The sequence below is a fragment of the Colias philodice genome, chromosome 24, assembly GCF_061535455.1.
Source record: "Colias philodice isolate Cphi_HAF_F1 chromosome 24, ilColPhil1 Martin Lab GWU primary, whole genome shotgun sequence".
In the NCBI taxonomy this organism is placed as follows: domain Eukaryota; kingdom Metazoa; phylum Arthropoda; class Insecta; order Lepidoptera; family Pieridae; genus Colias; species Colias philodice.
Window position 1 is genome coordinate 6,565,180 of NC_143109.1, and position 23,231 is coordinate 6,588,410.

General features: G+C 35.9%; 1 protein-coding gene and 1 long non-coding RNA gene across 4 annotated transcripts in view; both read right to left on the reverse strand.

The window, feature by feature from the left end:
• LOC149477772 (uncharacterized) overlaps positions 1–23,231 on the reverse strand; it is a 172,616-nt gene that overhangs the window by 20,156 nt on the left and 129,229 nt on the right. The window lies entirely within an intron of this gene.
• Positions 1–23,231, reverse strand: part of Tdg (Thymine DNA glycosylase) — a 67,786-nt gene that overhangs the window by 9,486 nt on the left and 35,069 nt on the right. For 2 of the 3 annotated variants that reach the window (XM_089710339.1, XM_089710340.1), the window contains exons 3-11: positions 11,000–11,153; positions 8,994–9,125; positions 8,181–8,411; positions 7,608–7,801; positions 6,033–6,330; positions 5,236–5,428; positions 4,252–4,403; positions 1,933–2,151; positions 500–712 (exon numbers count right to left, since the gene is read on the reverse strand). In XM_089710339.1, coding sequence (XP_089566465.1) covers positions 500–712; positions 1,933–2,151; positions 4,252–4,403; positions 5,236–5,428; positions 6,033–6,330; positions 7,608–7,801; positions 8,181–8,411; positions 8,994–9,125; positions 11,000–11,153 — 1,786 coding nt within the window. The remainder of the gene's footprint in view (positions 1–499; positions 713–1,932; positions 2,152–4,251; positions 4,404–5,235; positions 5,429–6,032; positions 6,331–7,607; positions 7,802–8,180; positions 8,412–8,993; positions 9,126–10,999; positions 11,154–23,231) is intronic. The other variant, XM_089710341.1, reaches the window with a different exon arrangement.

Sequence of the window (23,231 nt, forward strand, 5' to 3'; positions counted from 1 at the left end):
TTTTTATTTTATGAGCATTTTTGTCTGATGTCGATGACTTAATTGAAATTCATCAAATTCACTTCCGATTGTGCTGAAATTTTGTATACGTATGTAAATTGGATAGTGATGAAAAATTATCATGACATAGAGCTGAACAACAACAAACTTTCTATATAATTTTAAACCTTATCTCTTCAACATTAGAGCACACAATCATTTGCTCGAAGTGATGCTACTCCGTGTCGGCTTGAGCGGCACGAGCACGGCACGATAAAAAATTGTACATCATTTGAATGTAGACCTTATTTCTATAACATTAGAGCTCACAATAACCTGCGCAGTGATGCGAGTCCGTTTCGGCGTGAACGGTACCAGCACTGGTAAAAAATTGCATTCTCATTTCAATCTACACCTTATTGCTATAGCAGTAGAGCTCACAACGAGTGGTGGCTGTAGGGCGTGTGCGCTGTCATTCGACTGTGCACCTTATTGCTATGGCAGTAGAGCACACAATCACCTGCGCGTAGTGGTGCGACTCCGTGTAGGTGGGCGTGAGGGGCGCGGGCGCGGGCGACGAGTGGTGGCTGTAGGGCGTGTGCGCGGGCGAGGGCGTGTACGAGTGCAGCGCGCCGGCACCGCCCGCGGGCGACGCGGCGGGGAACGGCGTGCTGCCGCCCAGCCCCACGCCCACAGACGGCACCGGCGACTGCGAGTACGGCGTGCCCGTAGACTGTACACACAGATAAACAATACTTTAAAATATATTGCATATTGAAAAAACAACAACTTTTATTTTTTATTATTTCAACAAGCTTTCGAATTTCGGAGGCGATTATAGAAACTGAGGTAGAAATGGCATACGCGTAAAAATACGTTACGTTTGAAGTCAACAAACGCGTTCTTAGAGAAAGAATGTTAAACAAACAGGAAAAACTAAAAGGATTATAACACAATCATGAAACAAAAAATCTCAACTGACTGTGTTATAGTTGTGCTGATAAAACAATTTACATCAAAATCTTGCACACAAATTCCAAAAATGTAACAATTATCTGTTGTCTTGTGTTGTGTTGTGTCATGTCGTGTAACTTATTTTCAATTATAGTCCTTTTCACGTAGGATGATTCCTGTGACACTTCATCGTGTTCCGAATTACGTATTTTATGTTTAAAACGCCAAAATAATTTTAGTGCATATTTTTTTTATTTTATGGCGGCATTATTACCAAAAATATAAAAATGAAACATCATAAACTTATAAATCAAAAACAGTATTGTTTAGTTTAATATAATGAAAAATAAAATAAAATAACACAAAAATATAATACCTTCGCAATTCGCGTACATGAAATGGATCGTTGAAAAATCATAGAGTTGGAAAATCATATAATCGGCGCCCATCTTGTGATCGTTTGTCAATCGAGTCAATCGTCTGTACGAGTGCGTCAGCCTTGTATAGAAGTTGCATTTTTATATTGATACTTTAGGTGGTATTCTGTTATTGTTACTAATTGTTATTGTAGACTTTTTGTTGCTGTTGTTTGCTAAGTTTCCTTAGTTAATTGTTGGCGAAATGCCGAAAAAACTTATTTTGGTACTTTATTCAATTCGATTTCATTTCCATATAAAATATTATCGATTATCGGAAACAATTGATATGATTTCAGTAATGAGATGTCTTCTCTACACGTGTCAAAAATCGATGTGTCACAGAAATAATCTTAGGTGGAAAAGACTATAATACCTGAACTGGCAATGCTCAAATTTAATAATTTCACAAGATAATTGGTTATGTCGAAAAAAGCGTTCCCGAAATGACAATAATGCATAAAATTTTGAATTTTTGTTGAAAAAAGTGTTCCCGAAAACAGGAAAATACGTGAAAATTTTTCCAAATCTCTACATGAAAACTTCTTAAAATCTCTGTCTTCAATCCGCAAAAGTCCCGTACCTGCGCACCCTCCCGGCCGTACTGCATCTGGTCGTGCGCGAACCGCGGCTGCTGCTGCGGCGCCGGGCTCGGCTGCTGGCGGTAGCTGGGCGAGCTCGCGTATAGAGGGGACCGGGCCGCGAACGCGCCGCCCACGCGCACGCCCACGCCCACGCCCGGCGAGCCAAATGAGTTGCGTGGTGGGGACGGGGCCGAGAACGCCGCGGGGCTTGATGGGAACTGCACATATACATTACATTTATAAGTTTAGAAGTTTGATACTAATAGTTCAGTATTAGCAGTTAATTAAGGCAGGTTGGACGCATTGTGTAATGCGCGAATATGTACAAGATAATAATAAAACATTTTTATACAAGTGAAATGTGAATTTATTTTACTGTAACGGAGTGCAGACCAATTTCATTAATAATATAATTTTTTTTTTAATATTTCGGGACAATTTTCACACACGGCACGATCTGATCCCATACTAAGCTTTCGCTTGTGTTATGGAATCCAGACGGCTGATAAACATACATATATAATTTTAAATTAATACTTATATAGATAATTAACACCCAGACACAGAGCAAACATCTATGTTCATCACACAAATATTTGCACCGGGTGGGAATCGAACCCACGACCTCTGGCTTGAAAGGCAGGGCCACTACCAACCAAGCCAACCGGTCAGTCAAAATATAATATACATGATGAATGTAGCAATTATATCAAAGAAATATGAATCCTTTGTTAAATGGTAATCATTTTAAAAGAGTGGTAAGTATAAACGAAGCGCAGACGAATTGAATTCGTAAACAATTTTTTGTTTAATTTATTTCTCGTGTGTATTAAATTTTTTATTGATCGATTGAAAAAACAGTCAATCCACACTGATTTATAAATTCGTCTGGCTGTTACACTTTGATAGCTAAATTACTAATCATTACACTGATTTAGACAAATTTTGTGATAACAAATATCCGCATTTCATTCCACACATATTATATGAAATATGAAAATTTCCATAAGAAAGGAAAATTTCTATACGCCAGGGAAATTTCTATAAACAAGGAAAATTTCTATACGTCAGGAAAATTTATGTCAGGAAAATTTATATAGGTAAGGAAAATTTGTATAAGTCAGGAAAATTTCTATACACCAGGAAAATTTCTATACGTCAGGAAAATTTCTATACGCCAGGAAAAATCCATGTCAGGAAAATTACGATAAGTCGGGAAAATTTCTATAAGAAAGGAAAATTTCCAATTTATATAAGTCAGGAAAATTTCTATACGTGAGGAAAATTTTTATACGCCAGGAAAAATCCATAAGTCGGGAAAATTACGATAAGAAAGGAAAATTTCCATAAGTCCGGAAAATTTGTATACGTCAGGAAAAAATCCATAAGTCGGGAAAATTTCTATAAGGAAAATTTCCATAAGTCCGGAAAATTTGTATACGTCAGGAAAAAATCCATAAGTCGGGAAAATTTCTATAAGCCAGCAAAATTCCTATACGCCAGGAAAATTTATATAGATAAGGAAAATTTATATAAGCCAGCAAAATTTCTATACGTCAGGAAAATTTGTATAAGTCAGGAAAAATTATATACGCCAGGAAAATTTCTTTAAGTCAGGAAAAATCCTATAAGCCAGGAAAATTTCTATACGTCAGGAAAATTTCTATACGCCAGGAAAAATCCATAAGTCGGGAAAATTACGATAAGTCCGGAAAATTTCTATACGTCAGGAAAAAATCTATAAGCCAGGAAAATTTTTATACGTCAGGAAAATTTCTATGCGTAGGGAAAATTTCTATAAGCCATCAAAATTTCTATATGGCAGGAAAATTTCTATACGTCAGGAAAATTTGTATAAGTCAGGAAAAAATATATACGCCAGGAAAATTTCTTTACGTCAGGAAAATTTCGATAAGTCAATAAAAAATAATATTATAGGTAAATTATGATAAAATACGTATTTAAGGCGATAGAAACGATTCAACTATAAATTTATATTTAAACATGGTATGCATAATAAATAACCTTATATTTCGTGTTTCTCAGAAATAATTCAGAAGAGAACTTAATACAACGGTTCCGTGAGATGGGAGAGGATACGGAAGATTGCTCTAAACCGTTGTTAGGAAATTGAATAATAATATTACCGATATAGAACCGATTACAATGAAATATAGAAGGTAACTTGGATTATCACATAGGGGTAGGTTTTATCCCGGAAATCCCACGGGAATGGGAACTATGCGGGTTTTCCTTTGAAAACGCGGGCGGAAATCTAGTACATGTGACCTGGAGTCTAGTACATGTGAACATGTGACCTGGTGCTGCGGCTGCGGCTGCGGCGTGGCGGCGGGGCGCTGCGGCGTGGGCGAGTAGGGCTGCGAGCGCGGCGACGCGTACACGCCGCGCGGCGACCCGTAGCCCGCGCGCAGCCCTAGCCCCGACACGTCCAGCGGAGACTCCATGCCACCTGGAGTAACATTCACCATATTAACGGACATTGAAGGTTTTGTAAAGGAAACAAAGAACATTTATTTGATTCACAATTAACACAAAAATATATATACATATTTATACGTTTGTGTTTCAAAGGTTTTGTGCTTAATAAGTTTCTCGCTTCTTTCCAAATTGGTAATTAATATATTGCACGCCTCATAAGCGAAGCGTTGAGGTGGGTACTACTGTCACTTCGCGCAAAACATCTGATTTTTCAAACTTAAAATGTCTTTATGTTTTTTATTTTGTTTTACAACATATTGCGCTTCTTTGCCTTTCTCTCTGTGGTTGTGATAAGGCCGCCATTTGTGCTTTTTTAAACTTATTATTGTAACCTTTATGTATATTTTGTTTCTTGCACAATAAAGTGTTAAAAAAAATAATATTAAATTGCGTATTTTGACCATTCAAAAGTACTACTGAAGTAAGTGTTGTACGATGAATAAATTTCTTGAATTTTAACATGTAAGTCGAAAATTATAAAATAGGCTATCCGGGAAATGAAATGAAATGAAATGAAATGAAATGATTTATTTGTATGAATTGTGGTTACAAAGCAAAGTTATAATAAATTTCACGTCCGCACAATTCGCCAACAATTGGCATACAAATATTTAAATTTTATAATTTAAACTAATTCACGTGAGTTATTATTTAAGCAATATATTATTTACATTTCGGGATCGTCACACAGTTCTTCAAAAAAAAAAAAATCAACATATCCTCAAACCAAAAAACATAATACAGCTGCAGAATATCCGCATCTGAAAAAAACCTAGCTCTAAAACTATAATGTCCATATTTACCATTATTCGGTTGATAATACGGGGAGCCGTCCGCCATCTGCTGCTGGTGCTGATGCTGCTGATGGTACAGCATGCCCTGCTGCAGCGGGGACGGCATCTGCGTGGGGAAGTCCCCACCACTATGTCCCATGAACGACTGCTCGTGGGGCAAAGACGACATCGAGGATAGCTGCGGTTGGAGCATGGAATTCGTCTGAAAATATACATACAATATATATAATATATATAGGTTGCCTCGTAGAAATCGCTCAGTAGCGATAAGGCCGCCTTTTTGGCTTTATATTATATTGTCTTTTTCTTTTTGTTATATTGTCTGTTTTTATTTGGTGCTAAATAAAGTGTATTTATTTTATTTATTTTTTTACAATTTTTGTCAGTTTAAAGCAAAAATGCGCATTGTATAATTAATTACCGTTGGTCTTACCACAAAACAATTTAAACACAGTCTAATTTGAAACCAGGGATCTGTAAAGTTGTCTATGTGAGATACGACAAAACCGGATTCAAGAGAACCCGCGCTAGTTAAACCCAGGTCTAAATTTTTTTGTGGTAAGACGGCGTATTTTTAATAAGTCAAGTGAATAACTGCTTTCAAAAGTAAAATTCTGAAATCCTTTTCTATTTTCAATAAGTTATTTTATTAAACTTCTCGACTTTTTCATTAGCATATAAGTATACCAGATAATTAAGTATTGACTTATCTGGTTACTAATAAATGCGAAAGTTAAACATTAAAAAAAAAAATTCTGATAGCGTTTAGCGGAATTCTACTATTTTATAAAAGAGTTATCACACACCTGTTGCTGCTGCTGCTGTTGTTGCTGCTGTTGCTGCAGCAGAAACTGCTGCTCCTCCGGGCGTATCTTCTTCGGCCTGCCCCTTTTCTTCTTAGGTGGTTGTTCCCCGTTCGGGTCCATGCTGGGGGGCGGGCGCGGGGGGCGGGGTGCTCTAGGAGTAGGAGGAGCTGTTTCCCCATTTTCCAGTTTAATCTTCTTGGGTCGACCCCTTTTCTTCTTTAGTGGAACTTCTGTACCATCCTCCAGTATGATAGTGTCCCCCGGCTCTGGCTCCATCGTCAGCCTGCGGATGGACGTGCTTTTGTCCAGTATTGTTTATGGTTTTTTTACTTTGCGGTCACTGCTTGGGGGCGGGGTTAGAAGCGCGGGTTAGCGGCGGTTTGGGGTTAGTGAATGTTTTTGGTTTAATGCATGATATATTTTATGATATGAAGCTGGTATGTTGAATTGATAAGAGTTTTAATTTAATATAATAAAAATATTCGTAAATTAACATTAACTTAATTGAGAAAATACGTAATTGTAAATTGCAATATTTTAAATGCATGTAAAAAATACTAATAAATAATTAATCTTAATTCTTATTCAATAACTTAGCTTAAACCATGAGAAAATATCACTAAAACATGTTACCTGTACCAAAATAAGGTTAAAATTGCAGTTCCAGTTCAGATTCTGGTTCTGTAGAAAATTCAGGTGAACATGGTGAATTTTAAATATTTAAAAGAATTTCAAAATCAGTGAAACATATTTAAACACTTGTATTTCGATGAACATAATACATAAATAAGTACAAGAAATCATCAGAGCTTTATTTGTTTCAAAACTTACGACTTTAAGTGCTTTTCGACTGTTGAATTTTATATTGTTATTGCTAATGAGTAGCAAATTAATATATTCGTATAAAAATCGATGCCCACAAGTTTCATACATCATAATTCATAAAAGAAACACAATCAGTATGACTCATAAGTTTCAAAATCTTTAACATTATCTAACATCCACATAATAAAAGAAATCCAGCAATAAAATCTACAATATACCCTAAATTTTCTATAAAAGTAAGTTCCATCACCACAGCAAAACACATTAAACATATAAGGGATTTCCTTTTACATATTTGTCCACAGAACTGACCACCAAAGCACACCAAAAGAAAAGAAAGAAAACATATTTATTGCCAAAAATAATAACTTGAATAATTACAATTTTTTCTTTCTCACAATCAAAATCAGTTTTCCTACTTTCCCACAGCCAAATTACCATCCATCACCACCCTCACAACGCAACCAATCGACCAATACAATCTATAATATACCTAAAATTTTCTACCTGTCCCAACTTTTCATGACACAACCTTTACTACCCAACTTTTTCCACCCTTCCTCTATACTATATCCTCCCACACCACAAAATCTCCCACCTGCGTATCTCCATCTCCTCCTGGGGCCGGCGACTCGTGTTATATACCCAAAATTTTCCACCTATCCCAAGTTTGTTACATACAAGAGAAAAACTAAGCTAATGACCTATTTTTCTACCTATCCTATCCTGTCACACCACAAAATCCCCCACCTGCGTATCTCCATTTCCTCCTGGGGCCGGCGGCTCGTGTTATCCGGGAACACCAGTTCCGCTTCATCGACATGTGCCACCAGACCGTTTAGATAGTCGCGGAATTTCTTCAGCGCTGCATAGAACGGAACTTTGTCTGCCGCGCGTGGTAGTTGTGCGCAGCGCGCTGATGATGACGGCATCACCCACATGTACTGAAATTGTTGGATTCGAAGTTTAGTATTTATTTCGTGCATTTTAATGTCAGAAGTTTCTTATGGAATGTTACGTTGTTAAATTTAGCTTGATTGCTGAATGTGAATGTGGTAACTGGTAACATAGTCAGGTGTGTGTAATACATAGTAAAGTAAAGCTTGCGAGTTAAGCGGCATTTATATTTGTGATGACAATTATTTAAAAGATTTTAAAAACAACAAACAAACTTTAAAAACTGTAGATGTGCATACAGGTAGAAGTTATTTCTAATTAGAATTATTAAGCTTCAAATATAAATTTTATGAAATTTCTCGACACTGAAAACGTTATTTAAAACATTACATAATTTCTGGCGATGTTTCAAATCAAATCGCTCACCGTATTAGTCCCAGCTATAGTATCCGGCTGTTTCCCAAAACAAAAGTCCTTTTTCCCAGAGAACACTTCATATATGAGCTTCCCGTTGAACACGGCGACCTTCGGCCGAAAGGTTTGCAGCTTCTCCAGGAGTATCGCCGAGCCCTCCTTGATCTCGCGCCGCGTGAGGTCAGCCGAGCCCTTCGTGGGTCGCGCTACCATATTCGTGAAACCGATGCCGAAGTTTAATAGCTGGAATTTAGGGTATATGGTTATTTATTGAATGCTGGCTAGATCATAATGAAGTTCATTATGAGATTTTGCACGCAGCAATATTTTATTTTTAACGTGATAACGTTTTTAAAATCGTTTTAGTCGGGTGACATATTCAGAAACTTGTGTCACACCAAAACCTCACGAGCGCGATCGCAGGTATAACGAGAGAGAGACGGACCGATCTCCCGTCTCATCTCGAGCGCTGCCACCAATAAGACGTTATCAACGTAAACATCTCGATCGTAAACCTACTTTACAAACAACCATTTTTTTTTCTTATATTAATATGTATTCATGTACATTGTATAAGCATGTATGATGCCTTTCTCAATAAATATATTATTAAAAAACGACGATACAATTTGTCAAATCGAAGTAGCAATTCCTGAAATTAATTCCACTTATTTATTTCATGATTCATTTTAAAATAGATATGTTTTGATACATTATCCTGAGGCATTTTACTGATGTGCTTATATACCTTTTAATGATGTGCTTATAAATTCTGTTTCGCATAGTAAAAAGTATAGATACAACACTGCATTGCAGAAAATTCACCTTATAATCCTCATCCGCGCTCATCTGCTCCCTGGTCAAGCCGGAGAGGTACAAACACTTCCAAAAGTGGTTCCCGGGACCCGCGTAATGGTGGCCTTTGTACGCTGCGAAAAGCCCGGGATTGATGCCGATCTGAAAATTTGTGGAAAATGTATTATTTAACTGGAAAACTAGAAACAATGAATACTATATCAGAAATATGTATATAGTATAAATTCAAATTACATTTATTTGAAAGAATGTAGTTACAAAAATAGGTGTTATTATTATAGCGCTAATACATTCTACCATAGAAATCTAAATAACAAGACACTTGAAGTCGTAAGTGCGCATGACCTTGTTGCCACTCAGGTGACTTCCAAGCCACCAGTGCGTTCGTCAATGTTCAGTTGCTCTCGAGACGCTATGTTATTTAGATTTCTATGCATTCTACCCTCTATTTGGGTGTGCAAATATTTAAATGGAAATTTATATATTAATCCACCTTTTCCTTTTTTATTATTCTGTTTTACGTTAACCTAGCTTTTGCCCGTTGCTTCGATTGCATTCAAAACTCATCATATTTCGATATTCACTATGAGCTTGTTATTGAAATAATACATTATCATTATATGAAATAATTTGAATTTGAAATAAAGAAATTTGAATTTGAAGTTTAAAATTTTAATAAATTTGGCAATGTAGTAAAATCGGAAGGATATACTATTTTTATCCAGTTACCAAGCGAGTAAAGCCGCCGTCTGAGGTTAGTGTCTTATATAAGATTATCTGTATTTCCCTATAGAACCAATCTATTATGATTGCGTTTACCTTATCTATCCTAAAAATACAAAGACACATTTTTATCGAGAAATCAAAACATGGGCATAATAAATATTTTTTGCTCCCACCCATACAGGAAATAATAATTGAAAAAAAAATCTCATTTAACTTTCGTCATACTTATACAAAATGTTAACATATTTGTAGTAAAAGTATTTCAGGAAAGTAAATGAAGCTGAACTTTTGAAGCCCGTTAAAGTTTTATAACGTTATTTTGGTGAGTAAAAACTTTGATATCGACCGAAAGTATATTACGAGCCATCGTACTGTATTATGTATTTTTCTTTATTATTAATCGACTTAACCTAGCAACAAGCGACTACATCATTGTATTATTATACAATTGTAAAAAAAGAATAGCCTAGTTACAGATACTGATGCTGCGTCAGATTTTTTCCCAGTAAAATTCCCACTAAAATCGGTTCAATCTGTATGATGATCATTTCAAAAGTAGACTATGAAGTATAGATAGATCCAGGCAAACCTATAATAATAATAAACAAATATTCAGGACAATTTTCACACACGGCACGATCTGATCCCATACTAAGTTTTCGCTTGTATTATGGAAACCAGATGGTTGATAAACATACATAATTATATAATTTTTAAATAAATACTTATATAGGTAATTAACGCCCAGACACAGAGCAAACATCTATGTTCATCACACAAATATTTGCCCGGGTGGGAATCGAACCCACGACCTCTGGCTTGGAAGGCAGGGCCACTACCACCCAAGCAAACCGGTCAGACCAATAATATCTAATGTTACTTTTATTTTTAGAGATTGCGCCAATTTTTTGCCGTGTTTGCATCTATTGATACTTTTTATAAAACACAATGTTAGCAGTAACTGTATTTAATATGAATTTAACAATTATTGTCAACTTGTTATACATATAAACATAACGTAATTCTCAAAATTACGTCATAATATAAATTTCTAACAGAAACCAAAAAGAAAAAGAAAGGATGAAAAGTTTCAAGTTCGCGTCATGGCAATACCGTCACATCATGGATTAAGGAGACGATTTTGGTATATTTGAATCTTGCCAACGAAGTTCCACGCTTTTTCTTTATTTATTCCAAATACTTCCAACGAACCACACAACCTAAAAACTTGGCGCAACCTCGCTATCCATAGCTAAACAAACATAAGTAGAGCTCTCGATCGTACTCACAATGATGATGTCTAGGTTCTCAGCCAGGTGGTCGGGCAGCGTGCGCCTGGATACCTCCTCCTCGCTCATGCCGTTGAATCTGTCGTGCTTTTTCCTCTCCTTAACCGGCCTCGGGATCAGGGCACCCTCGAGGCCTTCCGTTTTGATTTCCATACTGAAAATTTAGAGATGTTTCATCAAAATTACGTCGAAAAGATACAGACTGAGGATATAGCATGCGTAGCTTTTAATCTCATCTCATGGAAAAGTAACGTAATACATATATTCAATATAATAGAAAGAATGCAAAATAATTGGACGACAAACTACCTCCGACTAAACAACAGAGGTATAATAGGCCGCATAGACAATACATTTATGTACAATGCATTTATTCGGTATGTCTGCTGAGTTTTTGCGCTTTTTCCGACTAATTCGAAAGATTGCATGGATGGATAGGTATAATATGATAAGTGTTTTGCACATGAAACTAAGTATTTTCTCCATTTATATAGTTTATTTTTCACTGATAGTTTTATAGTGCTATGAAAACTTTGACAGTATACTATAAATGATCCTGCCTTATTAAAATATTCGATGTTTAAAATATATCATCAACTAGCAGTCCGCCCCGGCTTCGCCCGTGGTACATATTTACGTTTTCTCTACATAAGAACCATCCTCGTACTTCAAGGAATATAATAAAAAAAGAATTAACGAAATCAGTTCAGCCGTTCTCAAGTTATGCGCTTACCAACACATTTTGGGATTCATTTTTATATTATAGACTAGCTTCCGCCCACGACTTTGTACGTGCATCCCCGTTTTTCCCCGTTCCCGCAAGAATTTCGGGAAATCCTTTCTTAGCGGATGACTACGTCCTAACATCTACCTGCATGCCAAATTTCAGCCCGATACGTCCAGTGGTTTGGGCTGTGCGTTGATAGATCACTATATCAGTCACCTTTGAGTTTTATATATATATATATAGATTTAGGACAACACTACCTACAGCATAAAAAAAACAAAAATTCGACCAATTGAACTTTTATAAAATAATAGTAATCAAAACTGGAAAAACGTAACGCAAACAATGGCAGATAAAGATTGTATCAAGATTGTGTAGTCATTCCTAGGAATTCTAGAATCAGGTGTAAATTCCGATTCTAGACTTCCTACGTCATCGAGCTGACTTATTGGTTGATAATAAACCTGATTGTTACTGCACATAATAATTACAACATAGACAAAGCAAATTACAAGCCACTTTTAATTGTTTTCCACATTTCGGTATTGCTATCTTGACTTCATTTAAAACCGTATAAACTGAATGTATCTTGAAGATAATTGAAAATGTTAATCTATTATAATTAAAAGTACGTTTCCTAGCATAAAACCTTACTTAGTATTATTATCCTGTTGTTATTATGCCAAAATCTAATCACATTGTATAAAGTGCAATTATTTGCATAATATTGCAAACTTTAAAATGGCCCTTGCATTTGTTCCATACTCGCTTTTCAAAGATCGTTTTTAGCCATTTATCTCTACACTCCTCTCTCATGCAAGATTTCCACATCCTACAGATTGAATCGGGCCGATAATTTTCTATTAACAACCGCGAAACACTCAAGTTTTTGCTATAAAGACCTCGGATTAAGACATTAAGCAGATAGCGTGGCGGTCGGGAACATTAGCATACTAATTATTGCAACAGTGCTGTTTAAATGAAAATCCGTCGTTCCCGATAGCAGTCACGTTCTTGTCTTGGTATACCTATTGAGATTTTGTATCTTTTTTCAAATAGAAAGTGAATTAAGATGCGAACTCTATAGTATGTAGGTCTAGAATGTATATCAATAGTAAAAGTAGAACCGTAAATGTCTATTTTTGGATACAAGATAAAAAGTAAAACAACTAAAACCCAACTACGACAAAAAACGACGCTGAAAAAGTATAAAACAAAAGTTAAATTGATGAACTAATAAAGAAGCTATGAACGAAAAGATGTGAATTATATGCAATCAGCCCATGAATACAGGTAAAGTCACAAGCAAATGCTAGTAATATATATATATATTCAAAATGTGCAAGTAAAAAGCTTTCAAATGATACCAAACACGGCATATTTATCTTAACTTTATTTTTTTACGCTGTATGTTTTGTCCGCTAGAGGGCGCCACATTAGATTTTGTGAAACCCCATATAGCCTATAACCAGCGGACAATTAAGACGCTTCTAATGATATGTCATTTGTCGAATTCTGATAAGTAGTTTAGAAGTTACGAGGGAACAGATGAACATACATACATACATACATACATATATACATACATACATACATACATACATACATACATAGCCTGTCAAAATCATAACCCTCCTTTTGCTTTGCCGTAGTCGGGTAATAAAAGTGGACACGTTAAATTGCTACCCGAATTAGATAATTATGCATAAATTAAGATTCATTGATTACGAAAATAGATTTAACGTTTTATGAGCATTATTACGTCTTTTGCCATTCAACAATAAGTACCAACTATATTTATACTAGCTTTTTCCGAGAAAAAAACGCATAGTTCCCGTTCCCGTAGGATTTCCGGGATAAAACCTATCCTGTGTGTTAATCCAAGTTACCCTCTATATGTGTGCTAAATTTCATTGTAATCGGTTCAGTAGTATTTGCGTGAAAGAGTAACAAATATACACTAACACATACCCGTACATCCATCCTCACAAACTTTCGCATTTATAATACATATTAGTAGGAAGTAGGATTCACACATACTATATATATATCTAAACATATTCTACCGTAGAATAATACCTATAGCAAAGCGGTGCATCCATCCGCATCTTCTATAAATACCCGTGCGCCGTCCACACGTTGGAAAGTGCGCACGCGCTCCCGAAAAACTGTTAATCGCGTGCCTGTCTCTCTCGGAGCCTTTTTACACGGAACCATTCAAGATAATTGAGGCTAAAACGATTATAATGTGGAAAGCATTAACGCACATACGATTCCACCTTGATCCGATTATTCAGAAAATTTTTGGCTAGCGATAGCATCGCGGTTCCGGTACAGAAATACATACGACGTAAACATTGCGCGGGCGCATACGCATCTATGTATTAACAATAGTATATTGACTGAAGCTTTCTAGTATTCAAAATCAAACCAAGTAGTACTACTTAGTAATTTATTTATTCAATGAAATGACTAAAATGATAAATGTAAAAGCAAAATAATCAGATTTATTTCGTATGATATTATTTTTAATCTTAGCTTCTCGTGGGAAAAACAACATTTTGAATGCAAAAATTTTAAGGTCCATTTAAACATATTATGATGCAATCATCCGATAACTTGCTTCATTCTGCAAAATATTATGATTCTAGATCCAGGTTTCGGTTGTATTATGTAATTTTGTATTTATTTTTTAATTTCTGACATAGCAAATAAATTTCGTCGTAATGAACTAAGTATGAACTATGAAACATCTTTACTTTTATTTTCCTGATCTGTGTTACAAATCTTCCTTTGCAATATGCATTCCGATATTAAGGATGTGTAAGTACATAGATAGATGTTATCGTTTGTATATTGCACAATTAAATAACAATGTAGGTATTGATATAATGGTGTAAAAAATTAATTTAGCGTCTCAACGAGCATGATTTTTGTACTGTATCTACTAATAATAAAATTCCTGTAAACATTCATTACAAAAAATTACAATGTGGCTGAAACTAGCTAAAAACCTAACACAAAACTATTTTTACAAAATCCTAGCACTTCTGAAAATGTGGTCATCACGTGGAACGGTACTCTTGAGCTCTCAGGCGTGACCTTACCACGAGGCGCAACCTTTCACCGAATAATAATATTATATCCACCTCTATTTTGTCTAGATATATAAATTGCTATGTATCACGTCTAGATGGCGCTGAGGGTGGCGTAGCGCCCGAAACACACCCAAAACTATCGGCACAAAATCCCAGCTACGTCTGAAAATGTGGTCACCACGCGGAACGGCGGCGCTCGGCGCTCTCAACCGTGTCCTTACCAGCACGGGTCGCCGCCTTTCTCCCTATTCTCAATTTTGACACTTGTATCGAAACTCACGCTAATTAACGATCGAAAACTGGAATTGGCCTTCGTTAATCACTAGACCTGTAATCGTGTCGGCCGCGGAAATCCTGTCGCAGATTATTTAACAGCGCTACACGTCCTTTGATTGTGCTCTTAAATACGTTCATTTTAGGGCTTTATTTGGTGCTAGCATTGAAGGAGCACCCCCGCATCAGGATTTCCTCTCTCCACGCGCCGCCACACCCGAACGGTATATTTTGAATATATGCAAACGAAACGTATGCTCAGAGGAATTGGAACGTACATACATGTGTATTCCCTTCGTTCAACATCTATATAATAACATAAAGGTTATTTTGTGTGCTTCTCAACTAACGAATTAAATGTTTAATCGTCCCTTTTACACTTTAAATTCATCACCTAACAGTAATTACCTAGGTACCAAACATTCCTATGTGTCTTGAGGCCTAGGCATTGAAATTTTAGTTCAATGTTTCAAATTCATAAAGCTCCTTATCCGCATCAATTAAAAACATACAAGCGACATAACATATATCTATCGTTTATTTACAAAACACACATAAATGTTGATTCGATTGTACGATTACCTAATCGTACAGACAATAGGTACATGTTCCCGGAATAGTTCCCGTAGTAAGAACATACAAGCTTTACTATGTTTTCGACTAAATGCCATTATGTAAAATGTATGTATGAATATTTATTAAAATCCAAAGCGTAATTACCAGTTAGCCGAGATTGTACAAACGTATTTCTCTAATGAAGTATTTGGTCACTAAGATCGTATCTTTATGGACATGAAATTACGCAACATTATAATGGTAATGTTTTTAATTTTTCTCTTGTTTAGACAATTATGTTTTTTTTTAAGTATAATAATGAATTTCTATTTTTAGCTAGCCAGAAACGATTTCTTGAATAATATTTATGGAATTGCGATTCTATAGGGAAATTACAGAAATTACCTAATACAACAAGTTTAAAATAGGTAAAGAAACCTATTCTGACATAGGAATAAAACAATACATCAATACAATCAATTTTAACACAGCATAGTCATGATGAACTTTATTACTAACAAAACATATAATACTTATATTTTTATATAATAACTAAAGAAAATAAAAATACAAAATCCCGCTTTACACAAAGAGAAAACATAGATACCCGTCTAGATAATATACAACCCCTATCATCTGCAACGCTCGTCGCACCGTAATTTACCTCACTCAGATATTACAAACAGAATCACGTTTTCGTTGCGAAATTATAGTTTTTCCAGGATGATTTCTGTGTCAATTATAGCATCCATTAGTCGCCTTTGACGAGCGGTTCAAAGATCTGAGATCGATTCATTACGAACGCCGGCTGTAGATTGTTTTTAACTCGACGCTGTCGGCTGTAGGAGCGCGCCGAAAATCCCTTGATTGCAATCTCTTGTCGCTCTCCGTGACCTATTAGACTTTGTATCTCCGTTTATATAAAAAACTATGCTGTCTGACCTTACTTTGTGCGCTTAGACGTTGCTTACTTTCATACAATCTTCCCGTTAATTAATAATTATTGTACAAAAACCTGGCTCTCTGCTGCTGTAATGTGTCAAATACAGTCTCTACGTACTCACGAATTCACCAATTGGAATAATATAGTTTACTAGTTTTAATTAGGCGTCGTACACATTTTCAAATCTATTGAGTATTGCTGAATTTGTCCATTAAGATAAACATACAAAAAGTAATTCTTCTGTATTATTAGCGAGAGTCAGAGCCGGCGCTCGGCACGCAATGATTCAGTAATTAATTGTAAAACTAATTCCACATGTTTTAATTTTAACTTTGATACTATCTATCTATATAATTATTTATATATTGCATGAGTTATTCTGTTATAATTGTTAATCCTTAATCGAAATGTATTACGTAATTGGCCCTTATCAATGGAAACGTGTGATTTCCAGTTCATATTTCCTTTAACATAAAATAATTCTTGTTACTAAGCAACCTATTTAGTAGCTGACTGCTGAAACGAAACCGCAAATCGTAATCTTCAATTTGTAACCATACAAAGTAACAATTAAAAAACGATAACGAAGTTAGAAAAGGAAAAATGTATGGGATAGACATTAGATAGACCACGTGATCTAACGCGGCGTATGTCAATTCTATACAATTTTGCCTTTTCTAACTTCGTTATCGTTTTTTAATTGTTACTTTGTCTAAGGCCCCTGATGTATAATTTTACGATTTCACAACTTCAATTACAAAATCTCTAAATTTAAGAAACCAAATTTGTACGTTATATATTTTAACTAGTTAGCTAGCTGCCTTTGCTGAAAATATATTTTTTTCCAAATGGAAAAAAAATACCCATTTTTATCCGAACACAACGACAAAACAATACGAAATTGTCAAAAATAGGAAAAAATAGTAAACCTAACGATCCATCGGTGAGAGGGAGAAAAAACATACACAACTAGATATAGCGAATACCCCAATCGCTTTTAATTTTTAAAATAAATATGTATGTATGTAAAATAGCTTAAATAGCCTACTTAGGCGTGTCTACAGGAAAGTGACATTAACACTAATGTATTTTGCTTAATTTAGAGATGACCAAAATAGAAAATCGATTTATCAACGCAAATAAACCAGTAAGAATTAAACGACTTTTTCTAAATCTGTCGACCCGGTTGGTGGAGTGGTTATTGACCCTGTCCGTTTCGCTGGAGGGTGTGGAGTTCGAGCCTCGCTGGAACATAATCTCTTCTCTATGTATATAAAATTCTCGTATCATAATGATAGTTACCATAGGTACTCCTCCGAAACAGCTGGACCGACTCTCATGTATGCGTATATTGGATAGATCTGAAAATCGGCCGACATCTATTTTTCATAGAGTAAGGCAGAACAACGTTTGCCGGGACAGCTAATGTTACCAATAACTTTAATAATTTTCATACCGTAGCACAGAATAGTTAATAGTACCGTAGTCTCTTATGCTAAGTTTAGTCACATAGTAAAAATCTACACAAACGGTCACATTCATAAACGTCCGATCGTTACATAACAATTAGCTAAGATACGAGCATAAAGGCATGAACACACGAGCGATAATTATTGCAATACATCTCGGTATCGGCAGCACGGTCTTGCACAAGCCGCGCCGAGCACGTAGCCGTGATGCGTGTGACGTCGCCATTTGATAGCGGGCTTGGACCATGAAGGCTGAGGCTTATCTGTAGAGCTATTCGTGGCTATACCTACCTACGTATATACTGGCAAGTCGCAAGGATTACTTGGCTGCGAGATTTGCTTTATTTATTGCGCGAAGAACTAAAACTATACAGATACGACGCAATATTTATTTTCCAATTTTTTTTTAAATCTAGTTAGTTTTTAATTTTTTCAACATTATTTTGATAGGTCTATAGTCTATACACATATTGCTTTACGTATTTCAGATGAATGACTGTATGTACAATTTTAACCGACGTTCCCAAAAAGACAAAACGAATCATAATCCAACAACATCAACATTAAAATCCATGCATTAACACAAAATAAACAAGTCCCTAATAAACTTCATAAACTAAATTCATAATAATCTGATCGAATGATTAAGGACCCTCGTGTCCTTCGATGCCCATCATAGATATAGACTAAACTCTATAGACTATAGTACAACATCATTATGCCGCGACTATTAATAAATAATAAATCCATGATTGATGAGATTAGAGCTACCTGCTATTACTTAGAGGTACGTATAATTGAACTATCAACCCGCCCCCGCTCTGCTCCTGTTACCAAGGAATATAAAAACAACTAAGTTAGGACCGCCCTGTTGCCATGCCTACAGCGAATACTTGTTAGGTTAAAAGGTTCATTTACTAATGATTCTAATAATCCGGCAGGCAGTCAAGTAGTTTTAGTGCGACATTCGATCAAACAAAAAAAATATTGCACGCATCATGATTTTATATCTAGAAGCAACAGCTGTATTTATTTTAGGAATTAACCATTAAACTGCTACACGGGTTATTATGATGAAAATTTCAACATTTTCTGTTCAGGTAAGTAACATAGTTATGAGCAAACAAACATAATTCTTTAAAAACAGTTATCATAGACCACTATTTAAACAGAAGCTACGCCTCGTTTAGCTCAAACTATTCTTAAGCATGTGCATTTCAAAATTACTCTTACGCCACAAAACATTTTTACAAATTTGCAAGTCTAGCTCCATTGTACTGTCTATGTATACAGATAAACAGCTTGGGAATTAAGATAACAGGTTGCTAAGATTCAAATGCGAACCTTGAAGTTTTATCAAAGTGACATCCTTTAATCTGGGTCAGCAATTCAATGAGGAAGATAAATGTAGATAGACAGCAATTGATTTTCTTTTTGTGACGCAAAAAGCCTTAACTTTTTCCAGCACGTGTAACTTCTTATAGAAACCACCATGAAATTTGGAAACATCGTGTTTTAAAATTCCTTCAAAACATTTCGCAAGTTGTAAAAACTCAAATCCTCAAGTTTAATTTCAATAAAAAAGTTGTTTACGTAACAACTTTGAAAACAAGCGTTGTTTACACGAACGGTTGATGCAATAAATCCTTCTGGCAATTGAATAATCTCTACCACAGCACATAGGCAATCAAAATAAAGGATTAAGTGGATATCAAGAAAATCATCTTCAATTACAGAATTTATCTTCATATTAATTTTGGCGGCAAGACACCGAATTTCGTGGCAAAAAATTTGAATATTATTTACAGACCAACGGGCATAGAGGTCTTGTATTATAATGAGGTTTTTCTGAAACAGGTTTCTCGCTCGGGGTTTTTTTTTCTTGTATTTTATTCAGCACCGTACACATTACACTTTTACCGGAGCCAGCCAAAGTCGAACGTCGCGGTCGTGACGCCGGTCAAAATTTATGATGTTAATTAAAATTAATTATCCGTTACTATGATGTGATGCTCGACGACTGTAATTTTATATGTTTGATCTCGTCTGTACGCACGTGCCTGATGTAATCAAGTTTCCTAGTTTCATAAAGACCAAAATGGCACTCATGATGTGGAATCAGAGGGTAAAGGTTTCCACTCGCACGGAGCCGCTGGTTTCTTGTTTACCTCGGCTTCGTGTTTTGCCTAGTCGTTAGTTCGTATGTGCGTTGTTAATTTCTTATACGCTTCACATGTACGCAATTATAAATAAACATTAGCTTAAGTGTGTTAATCAGTCTCGTCTGTGTTACGAGCGTTGCTTCGTCTGCGACTAGACGGCATTGTGCGGTATGCGTCTGGGAATAATTTATTGTATAATTTTGGGTAGTTAATTAAAAACGCTTAGGCTTTGATACAATGAACAATAATCTAATGCGCAAAACCTTAACAACAAAAACTTACTTGAAAATCTCGTACTTTGCTCTTACATATTATACCTACACAGCACACTTCTCTCTAACCGTAGGTACAATAAATCCCGAACAATATCGATCCGGCTTGCGTGTAAGTACAGGCTCGGTCAGAAGCCCAGGCGTCCGGACTTTAAAAACGTTCCCAAATCCCTTTTGGCAACACTATCTCAGTCCGCAACCTCTCGGCGAGGGTTCAGATGCGGGCGGCGATTGTCACTATATACTTTAGTACCTATATCCTTTACTACATAGCGGTAACAATAAACACATAGATCGTAATATAAAACGGGCGAGCCATAAACGTACATTGTAGCGAGCCCACCGGGCTTCGAAGCCTACAAATTCAATGAAGTCCTTAAACCGCTGAGCTACCGCACAATAAAAAGGCGTACTTATGTGACAGGAGACGTTGTGGCGGGCGGGTTCCGTATAACAAAATATTATAAATTCAATTATCTTTTTATTTTGTCATACACATACAAAGTGACAATGTATGGTAATGTATCTTCTTCTTGTACGTATTCTAGAGTATACGCTTCGTATCGTGATGATACAAATATTTATAAATAATGATTTTCGCATAACAACACAGATTTGTCGCATGTTTAAACGCGACACGTGCAATGGAACGCAGGTGAGGGTCGTTCGAGTGAGAAGATCGCATTTCTGCTACTGAATAATCCTTGTAAAATAATAAATGTGCAGGTATCATACGGTATTTACCTTTGAACGTTTCAATATAATGTCTATCATGCATATCTAAACTTATATTAAACTATTAAGTTTACAGAATATCAAAATGTGTTACGGTAGACTTAGCTTTTTCATTTACACAGACAAACTAACCATTTCATCTATAAAAAAACAATAGTTTCCATACACTATTTTATCTACACCTGCGTCTTGCCCACATAGCGCAGAGACCCAACGTCAACAAATTCGTCAACCAAATTCCCGTGTACCGAACCCTAAAAGTTAGACTCGATCTCAGCCACCAAGTCGTTGCTGCCCGCTGACGTGTAAACTGGGACGTGAACTATATTCACGGTATATGGCGCGTAATGACTTATTCGTTGTGCGCCGCGTCTCACCAAACGTTCGCGTGATAATGACTCGTGTCATTTAGATACGTTTAAAGGGATGACACCAACAATGCGGGCGGGTGTATCACACACGTGGTGATGAAAGAAAACCCGTGAGTTTTCAGTAACTCTAACTATATGAAGGATAGTAGAAAAGCAATGGCAACAATGTTTAGCTCTCATTGAAATGAATTATGTAAATCACTATACTGTTAACAGTCAAAAGGTGAAATTTAGATTAGATGTATGGAATTTGGAAAGCCTAGATCTTTGCGAATTTCCGTTATATCTATACTAATATTATAAAGCTGAAAATTTTGTTTGTTTGTTTGTTTGTTTGAACGCACTAATCTCGGGAACTACTGGTCCGATTTGAAAAATTCTTTCGGTGTTAGATAGCCCATTTATCGACGAAGGTTATAGGCTATATTTCATCACGCTACGGGCAACAGGAGTGGAGCCACGGGGGTGAAACCGCGCGGAGCAGCTAGTCATTAGATATGATGATAAATGATAATACGGGTTATGTTGATAGAATGGCGCAAAAACCCATGACTGTTATCAAATGAAGTTAATCAAAGCATGAACACCTTGTGTGCGAAGCTGTCTGTTTAGGTTTTTCAATTTATTGTAATCGGCTATAATTAGCGTAGGTATATAGATAAATCTTGCTATGTGCTATAAACTAATACTCCTCGTCACGCAATATAATATAGAGTATATAGCGAAACTAAAAATAACTAAACTAGTTCTTAGTTTCCCGGACTTTAACATTTCAACAGCATCATAATAGAAAGCGAAAATTCACGCAACTTTCAATCCTCAAAATTCAATATTGAATATAATAGCGTGGAGTTTCTCAAATCAAAAGAAAATACAGCATGAAACGTAAACTAAATGTAGCATGGTGAATCGATTTTTACAGGTCCCCAACTCCATTGAGAGCGGCAACCCCGAACGACTGAGATAACTCTGTGGTAAACCGTAAAAGACAAGAAAACATTTAACCTGAATTTTTGTCGTATCACACAATTAATCAGCATACTTTTCTTGTCGAAACGGCAGTTATTTCAAAATGACCACCAGATGTATAGATAAGCGTGATTTAATTATATTTACAAACAACTATTCGCTACTTTAGATAAAAAATACTTGCAGCGAGTCACAGCTCATAAAATTAATCACGTCCTGAGCGAACTGTGCAAGAAATATTACAAAGGCACTATAAAATTCATCTTTAAATAACAATCATCGTTGTTTGCCACCGGTTGATTGACATGTTACATTGTGAATAAAAATTTCATCGGCACAGCGATGGCTGGCGATAATTAAATTGCGTTTAAAATTTTAATTGACACCTTTTTATACCAAATTACGTGTTTTAAGGGACCATACGTCTTTTTAACGCGCATTCATTAGTAATTATAATAGTCGAGTGGTAATGTTTTTTCGTTATCTGCTTGTCGGCTCTTAATGTATGCAGGTTTGAAATATTTTGTTTATAAGGGATGTAACGGGTGATTATTGTGAATGATCACCGACGCTCGTTAGCATTGTAATCGCAATTGCGATCGCGAATTTGTTTTTCTTTTTACAAACTCGTTAGTATACAATATCTATGTTTGTTATA